The sequence below is a fragment of the Solanum stenotomum genome, chromosome 11 (genome assembly GCF_019186545.1).
Source record: "Solanum stenotomum isolate F172 chromosome 11, ASM1918654v1, whole genome shotgun sequence".
Taxonomy (NCBI): domain Eukaryota; kingdom Viridiplantae; phylum Streptophyta; class Magnoliopsida; order Solanales; family Solanaceae; genus Solanum; species Solanum stenotomum.
This window is the reverse complement of record NC_064292.1, coordinates 56,652,990-56,661,363: the sequence shown is the minus strand read 5'-3', so window position 1 is coordinate 56,661,363 and position 8,374 is coordinate 56,652,990. Positions and strand designations below refer to the sequence as shown.

Here is an 8,374-nt window from a genome sequence, read left to right as displayed (position 1 = left end):
CCTGTGCATTATGGCTATGGTACGGGCTGTAATGTGAGCAGTACTTTAATGATGAAAATGCTAATGGTTGCTCAATTATGTAAGGTGGCCCAATTGTTATGGTTCAATGTCTGGGCTCATCAATGTGGGCCCTTCTATTAATGTGGTTGTCGTTTTTTCTTTACAAATTGTTATAAATGATAAACAATGTATAGTCAATTTTCTTTTGTTAAATAGAATAAAAGTTGTTAACTAGATTGTTGGCAAAGCCTTGATTGATTAATAAATGTCATTTTTCAACATTACTAGTGGTCTAATTTCTCAAAAAATTTAACAAGTTCAATTGAAAATCCTTCTAATTCCAATTTGTGTATCACTCAACTAAGATACTTAAGTTTCCACATATAATAAGTTATAAGATTATTATTTTGGTTGGAGAAAAAAAAGTATTGTACGACTAATTACGCCCAATTGTTCTAGAATTAGAGTTATAAGTCTTCAATATTTGGGATTTTTTTTTTTTTGAAAAACAACTCGTGGTTTGATGTTTCATTCTTTTGGCTCTCCAACGCAATCGGTTAGGAAGTTAATTATTGTTGAAACTATGACAAAAAGAAATACATTACAAACTACGGTTGAGAAAATGGTCAAATGCCCCCCTAACCTATATTCGAATTACCAACTACACACTTCAAGTTTACGGGGTCCTATTACCCCCCTGAATTGTTTAAAATTGGAATTATTACCTCCCTAAACGCTTACCTGGCAAAGTGAGTGTATCTCACTCTCTTAAAGAGAGTGAAGAAGACCAAAAACCAATATTAAATTTTTATTTTTATTTTCTTAAATATATGTATCCTTTTGCTTCTTCTTTTTCTTGATTTTTTTCTTCTTCATAGCAATTGGACTCAATGGCAGCTTTCTTCACTATCTTGAAACCATTGCTATCACTACATTAATGATACACCACAAATCATTTATAGCAATTTCACCCATTACTCTCCACAATCAAGAATTATATATCAAAAATCTTTAATTTATGTATCAATTTTTTTTTAAATCAAAGCAAATTTAAGCTTGGATAAGCTTAATACAGGGATACCCAAATGATTTTCTTCAATAAACTTTGAATACTAAGATAATTTTTTATCCAATATTTAATTCCTAACATATCCACTACTAATTTTAATAACCGGACAACTTCCAGCGAATCTAAAATGTTCATGTTCTTCATCTTCTTCGTTCCATTGTTTTGAAATTTGATGCGAAACCACTCTAAATCTTCTCCAAATTGCCCTAAATTTTAGATATAAGCTTCCCTCGAAGTTTCGATTCTTTTGATATATTACCCACTCAAAAAGGTGCTCGTGAAGTAGACAAAGCACATGACTTTGTTACCCTAAACCGATTATTCATCATTTTCATCAACAACCATATCATCACTTTCATATTCACTGAATATTCCATCACTACTTTGGTATTCACGTAAAAAATCATGTACTACAATGCAAACAACTACTATAGAGGGTGTTTTTGTAAAAGATAAAAGTTTGGTGTAAAATTTCAATTTTCAAAAGATCCCAATAATGAGATTTGACCCAAATACTAGAAAAACTAGTATTTGGAAATTTGGGATATTTGTCAAAAATATTGCAAAATAATAGCAAATTGTATGGACAAACACTATTTGATAAATTTTTTCCCAAATATTATTTGGGAAATTTATGGCCAAACGGGCCCATAGAGTTAGGCACCATGTGGGAGCAGTGCACCAACCCAATCAACAGGGGCACTACAGCTTTGCAAAAAAAGTAATTGCCTTAGGCCCCAAAATTTGAGGGGCCTCATTTAAAAAAAAAAAATAGGTTATAAGTTTTTTTTTAAAAAAAAATATCGAGTATTATTTGTAGAAAATAAAAACTTTTTATAAAAGAGCAAAGAAGTAATAGAAGTTTGACAAATTATGAATATTATATCTCAAGAAAGATTAAATAATTGACTATAATAAACTTCATAAAAAATATATATTCAAATTTAAGGCCTCCATTCGGATTTGGCTTTAGGCCACCAATTTATTAGAGCCGCCCTTGCCAATCAATTTAGATAAATGTTTAAATAAATTTCCTAAAACATATAAATGATTTGGATCAAAATTATTTAATTCTATTGAACTCAAAAGGTATCTCCCTGCTTATTAATGATAAAATGTGAAGATTCTTTTTTTCCCTTCCTAATATTCTAATTTAATATGTAGTAATTGATTAATTTCCATTCATTTTATCATGTTGTTATGCTTATCGTCATAAAATTTACCTGTAATTGATTATGTAGATCTAGAAAAAACAGTTGAAAATAATATGTGTTTTGGTATTAATATTGATTGTTTCCTCTATCTTTAATCAGAGGTCTTGAGTTTAAATTCTTGTAAAAATAAAAAAATCTTGTTGGAAGGGTTGTTCCCACAAATAAAATTTAATCGACTTCGATGTAAATATCCAACATCGAATGAGAAATCAAAAGAGAATATATTTGCTTGGTATGAAAGGGAAGGTGAAATGTGACCATCAAAGGCAGTCAGTACATGCAAATAATTGAGAGAATATATGTAGTCAGCAATTCTAGTGGCTGCCAATTTAGATGATATCATGAATTTTTGACGTTTCATGCATACTAGTATATATTTTCATGAAAGCTACACTCTTTTCACTCCACACAAAATCCATTTTCTTCAAGTATCAACCATGGGGGGTGAAAAGGTATGAATTCACTAATTTTCTGTATTCGAAAAAGATTTTGATCGATCTATCTATAGCTATATGACGTTTGATCAAGAATTTAATACATATGATTGATTATATAATCGCACTTATATAGATTCTGAATTTTTGTTCTCCTATTGTATCTTTTCACTTCCACAAATACAAAATAATTTAGTTCATCCTTGCATAATATTGTTCACAAATCTTTCTATAAGAGCTTTGATTAATTGTGTGCTTACAATTACTTTAATTTATTGTTTAATTATCAGACCGCTATCATGGTACTCAAGGTTGATCTTCAATGTTCAAACTGCTACAAAAAGGTCAAAAAAATTCTCTGTAAATTCCCTCGTAAGTTTCTTTTTTCTTGAATTCTTCAATATTATTATAACATGAATAAGAATTAATTTGATTTTTTTCCTCTCTTTTTTTCGTGTCAATTTTTTTTTTGGGAATAGAAATTAGAGACCAAGTATATGATGAGAAGGGCAATACAGTCACAATCACTGTGGTTTGTTGTAATCCTGAAAAACTTCGTGACAAATTGTGTAGTAAAGGATTTGGAGTAATCATAAGCATTGAAATCAAAGACCCCAAAAAGCCTACAGAGCCCATAAATCCTAATGGTGTCACCATTGAAAAGCCTGCAAAGTCCGAAAAACCTAAGGTTGTCATCATTGAAAAGCCTGAGGTTGTTATCATTGAAAAACCCAAAGAGCTCAAAAAGCCCGAAGAAGTTCCTGAACCTAAACTGGTTGCTCTCATAATGCCAATGCTAATTCAAGAATATCCACAACTGCCACACGGATATTGTTGTGGAGAATGCCACCAAGGCCAAACTGGGGGCCCATGTTATCAAGGGTATGGAAGACAGCCTAGGCCTGGGCCTTATGGCTATGGTAGGGGCTGTTATGTGAGCAGATGTGATCAGTACTTGAATGATGAAAATGTTAATGGTTGCTCAATTACGTAAGGTGGCCCAATTGTTATGGTTCAATGTCTGGGCTCATCAATATGGGCTTCTATTAATGTGGTTGTCTTTTTTTCTTTATAAATTGTTATAAATAATAAACAATGTATAGTTAATTTTCTTTTGTAAAATAGAATAAAAGTTGTTAACTAGATTGTTGGCAAAGCCTTGATTGATTAATAAATGCCATTTTTCAACATTACTAGTGGTCTAATTTCTCAAAAAAATTAACAAGTTCAATTGAAAATCCTTCTAATTCCAATTTGTGTACCACTCAACGAAGATACTTAAGTTTCCACATAAAATAAGTTATAAGATTGTTATTTTGGTTGGAGAAAAAAAAATATTGTACGACTAATTAAGCCTAATTGTTCTAGAATTAGAGTTATAAGTCTTCAATATTTGGGATTTTTTTTTGAAAAAACAACTCGTGGTTTGATGTTTTATTCTTTTGGCTCTCCAACGCAATCGGTTAGGAAGTTAATTATTGTTGAAACTATGACAATAAGAAATACATTACAAACTATGGTTTGTAAAGGATAATATGGGAAATTCCCTATCTTATCATATGCTAAAGATATGAGGGGATTTTCTTCGTGGCTCGAGAGATGGAATACATAGGAGCCCTCAAGTTTGAAATAATTCGTTGAGAAATTCACATGAAAAGGAACGAGAAATTTTCAACATAAAAAGTCCTATCTAAACCGAACATGCAATTAGTTTTCCATCAGACAACTTCACATTTGAGATCGCTAAATGCTCGAGAGTTCCTCTATTTAATCATTTTCCTTCTTTTTGTTACTGAATATCTCGTTCATACACAACTTTTCTTTATTTCTCGGGCCTCAAGTGAGTCACAAACAGAACTCGAAAAGGTCAAATCTTTTATTCCGACCGAGAAGCACAAGCCATTCAACAAAGAGATTCTCAAATTGCAGAAGCTTGATTCGATCAAGCCTCTAGAATTGTGATAACTTCTGAATAGGTATCCAACGTCTGAACCAAATTCAGAATGATATTAAAGGAACTAAATTTGTCTAGAAAAAAATAATAGGGAATCCACATTTACTTGAAATAGTTTTCAAATGACTATTTCAAAAGTGTAGGGGGTAAATTGTTCATAATCCTAAACTTTTAAGGGGTAATATGTCAATCCTTTTTGATCAATTTCACCTCTTCCACCATAGTTGATAAGGCGGGCGGCAACGCTAAAGCTTTGCTCCAAGAAAATGGCGTCTACTCCAAGCTCTACACTTTCTCCTCTCTATGAATCCAATATCTTCTGCAACTTCAATTCTCCCCAAAAATTCACTTTTCCCCTCAAAATTTACTCCAAATCTTGTATCCGAACGACCCAAGTGTCACTTCAAGAACAATCCCAGGTATCAAATCCCAATAATTCTCAATACTCAGATAGAAAAGCTGTTTCTTCATCAAAAAGCAAGCTTTGGGTCAACCCCAAAAGCCCCCGAGCTTCTGAGCTGAAGCGGAAGTCTTACGATTTCAGGTATGCTTCTCTAATGAAAGTGGCCGAGTCTTTGGATTCTTGTAAACCTGTAGAAGAAGATGTTTTTAATGTTTTAGCTGATTTGGGTGACAAAATAGTAGAGCAAGATGCTGTTGTGACTTTGAATAACATGACTAATGCTGAAACTGCGTTGCTGGCGATGAAGTATTTTCAACAAAGGTTGAAATTGAGCAAAGAGGTAATTGTGTATAATGTGACGCTGAAAGTTTTGAGGAAAAATAAGGATTTGGATAGAGCAGAGAAGGTGTTTGATGAAATGCTTGAGAGAGGGGTAAAGCCTGATAATGTTACTTTCTCGACTATTATTAGTTGTGCTAGGCAGTGTAATTTGCCTGAAAAAGCTATTGAATGGTTTGAAAAGTTGCCATCTTTTGGGTGTGAACCCGATGATGTTACGTATTCTGTGATGATTGATGCTTATGGTAAGGCTGGTAATGTAGATATGGCATTGAGTTTGTATGATCGTGCGAGAACAGAGAAATGGCGTATAGATGCTGTAACATTTGCGACGTTGATTAGGATTTATGGGGCTGCGGGGAATTTTGATGGGTGCTTGAATGTGTATGAGGAAATGAAAGCGCTCGGTGTAAAGCCTAACATGACTGTGTATAACAGTTTGTTGGATGCTATGGGAAGAGCTAGGAGGCCATGGCAGGCAAAGAACATCTATGGGGAAATGCTAAGCAATGGATTTCAACCAAGTTGGGGTACCTATGCTTCACTCATTCGGGCTTATGGTAGGGCTCGTTATAGTGAAGATGCTCTTAAAATCTATAAAGAAATGAAGGAGAAGGGATTGGAGTTGAGTGTGGTACTATATAATACACTTTTGGCAATGTGTGCTGATGTCGGACTTACGGATGAGGCTGTTAACATTTTTGAGGAGATGAAAAGCTCGGCCTCAGAGACTTGCCAACCTGACAGCTGGACATACTCTTCTCTAATCACCATATTCTCTTGTAGTGGGAAGGTCTCGGAGGCGGAATTCACATTGAATGAGATGATGGAAGCAGGGTTTGAACCGAATATCTTTGTCTTGACCTCGCTTATTCAGTGTTATGGAAAAGCAGGTCGGACAGATGATGTAGTAAGAACTTTCGATAGGCTGTCAGATTTGGGATTATCTGCAGATGAGCGGTTTACCGGTTGTCTTCTTAATGTTTTGACACAAACAGCAAAGGAAGACCTTCACAAGCTAACTATCTGCCTTGAGAGGGCAAATCCGAAGCTTGGTTACATGGTGAAATTCCTGGTGGATGATGAAGTTGAAGAAGAAGTAGGAGCTTTTAAGAAACATGTTGCTGAACTTTTGGATTGTGCAACTATGGATGTCCGGAAAGCTTACTGTAACTGTTTGATTGACATATGTGTCAATCTTAACCAGTTGGAGAGAGCTTGTGAGTTGTTAGATGTTGGACTAACTCTCAACATCTATACGGATATTATGTCTCGAACTGCTACTCAGTGGTCTTTACATTTGAAGAGCCTCTCACTTGGGGCAGCTTTAACAGCATTGCACATCTGGGTTAATGACTTGAACAAAGCACTTGAAAGTGGGGAAGAGTTCCCATCATTGCTTGGAATCAACACAGGACATGGAAAACATAAATATTCCGAGAAAGGTCTGGCAGGTGTATTTGAGTCGCACCTTAAGGAATTAAACGCTCCATTCCATGAGGCACCTGATAAGGCTGGGTGGTTTTTGACTACAAAGGTTGCAGCTACATCATGGTTAGAGTCTAGACGTGCTCAAGAGGTGGTTGCTGCTTAGCAATGGTCAGGGTTCTTTGCTCTCTGGCCTTGATAATTCTTGTGCTACAGAGATTTTGTTTCTCTTACATCTGAAAGGTACCTTTAGTAGATTATTCATTGTTTAGGATACCTCTTGTTTCTAGATGGGGAGTTTTGAATTTTGAGTTCAGTAGCTATCCAAGTGTATCTTTTGCAATCAGCAATAGAAAAAGAATTTGAGGAAAAATGAATGAGATATCATATTAATATTTTAATTCTACCATAAAATCTGACCATATCTTTCATTGAACACTAAAATAAACTGATGGAAAACATGGAAAATGTTTTCTGTGGCGCCAAGTTACTGTTTGGATTGTATTGGAGCAAACATAGCTAGCTCTTTTGTATTAAAAAAAGAGGCATGATATTTCTTCTTAATATCGACCAAGTTAAGTTTATTGACAAGGATGGTTGTTATGATGTAAAAATTTTCTTTGCTTTCCCAAAGGTAACCTTTATTGTATATCAGTCATAAAGGTAATACCCTATTTGGCGTCCTAGTTTTCATATAATAAGCATTGGTTTTACCCGTGCACATACTTCTTGAAATTAATACCAACAGTTGAATTGCTCAAGAAAATTAGTAGCAGAGATAAATAGGAGCATACCCACCGTACATTGTACACTGGAGGCATTGCTGATTAAATACTTGAAAATAAAATGGATAGTGTAACCAAATGACTAAATTTGAGATCAACATCAAGTTGTTCAGTTTTGCTGATAGCTTTGCTTTATTGGGGGAAGAAAATGTGATCTGCATTTGATCCATCCATGTTTTGAGCAGCATTGACTACTCTGGTTACACCAAATCAAGACGAGCATTACCAGATCTCTTGATTCAACCTCTTCGAACTCTTCCTTACCAGCTGGAGTACGCCTACCTCATCCTCTTCCTTACGCCCCTCTGTTATCCAATATAGCCTCCTCTTCCTCTTTCAGCCTCCTACGAGGCTATCACTTACTCTTTCTCCATAACACGACCTACCATCTCCACTCAGAGCTAGTTGTCCTAATTAAATGTGGACTGCTAATCTGAATTTGTGGAATATAGGACTGAATGTCACTACATGTAATTGGATGTTAAACTTTATTTAGTAATGGTATTTCGCTTTCCCTGTTACTAGCTAGTTAGCCACAAAATTCAGGTATCCTTGATGTATGTTGTCACAATGTAATGGAAGTTGATGAAAAATTTGGCTCTGTTATTTTAACAAAGCAAGGAATCAGGTCATTCATATATACTTAGGCTTGAGCTCATTAACTAGGTCCAATTTTTCTCCATTTGTTACACCTCCCCATTTTCAGCATTAATATGCTCAGCTAGCCTGATATTCTCTGCTTCTTTTC

General features: G+C 34.7%; 4 protein-coding genes across 5 annotated transcripts in view; all 4 read left to right on the top strand.

Annotated features, from left to right (window-relative positions):
• LOC125844643 (pollen-specific leucine-rich repeat extensin-like protein 1) overlaps window positions 1–3,910 on the top strand; it is a 29,828-nt gene extending 25,918 nt beyond the window's left edge. The window contains exon 4 of one of the 2 annotated variants that reach the window (XM_049523956.1): window positions 3,713–3,910. The gene's annotated coding sequence lies outside the window, so the exon portion shown is untranslated. Of the gene's footprint in view, window positions 1–84; window positions 264–3,712 lie in introns of those variants that run through there. The other variant, XM_049523957.1, reaches the window with a different exon arrangement.
• Window positions 1–8,374, top strand: part of LOC125844654 (40S ribosomal protein S28-like) — a 122,604-nt gene that overhangs the window by 62,863 nt on the left and 51,367 nt on the right. The gene's annotated exons all lie outside the window — the stretch shown is intronic.
• On the top strand, window positions 2,588–3,910 carry LOC125844646 (heavy metal-associated isoprenylated plant protein 6-like). The gene is made up of 3 exons (XM_049523961.1): window positions 2,588–2,735; window positions 3,008–3,089; window positions 3,197–3,910. Exons 1-3 carry the CDS (start codon window positions 2,643–2,645, stop codon window positions 3,709–3,711), a joined length of 690 nt encoding a protein of 229 aa, XP_049379918.1. The 5' UTR covers window positions 2,588–2,642; the 3' UTR covers window positions 3,712–3,910.
• LOC125844636 (pentatricopeptide repeat-containing protein At4g16390, chloroplastic) lies at window positions 4,881–7,212 on the top strand. Its single transcript, XM_049523948.1, has one exon. The coding sequence runs from the start codon at window positions 4,938–4,940 to the stop codon at window positions 7,005–7,007; it is 2,070 nt and encodes a 689-aa protein (XP_049379905.1). The 5' UTR covers window positions 4,881–4,937; the 3' UTR covers window positions 7,008–7,212.

Bases quoted from the DNA above. Each gene is read 5' to 3' on its own strand.
- LOC125844636 (XM_049523948.1), top strand. From the start codon at position 4,938: ATGGCGTCTACTCCAAGCTCTACACTTTCTCCTCTCTATGAATCCAAT.
- LOC125844646 (XM_049523961.1), top strand. From the start codon at position 2,643: ATGCATACTAGTATATATTTTCATGAAAGCTACACTCTTTTCACTCCA. The intron at 2,736-3,007 runs GTATGAATTCAC...TTTAATTATCAG, and splicing joins CAACCATGGGGGGTGAAAAG to ACCGCTATCATGGTACTCAA. The intron at 3,090-3,196 runs GTAAGTTTCTTT...TTTTGGGAATAG, and splicing joins AATTCTCTGTAAATTCCCTC to AAATTAGAGACCAAGTATAT.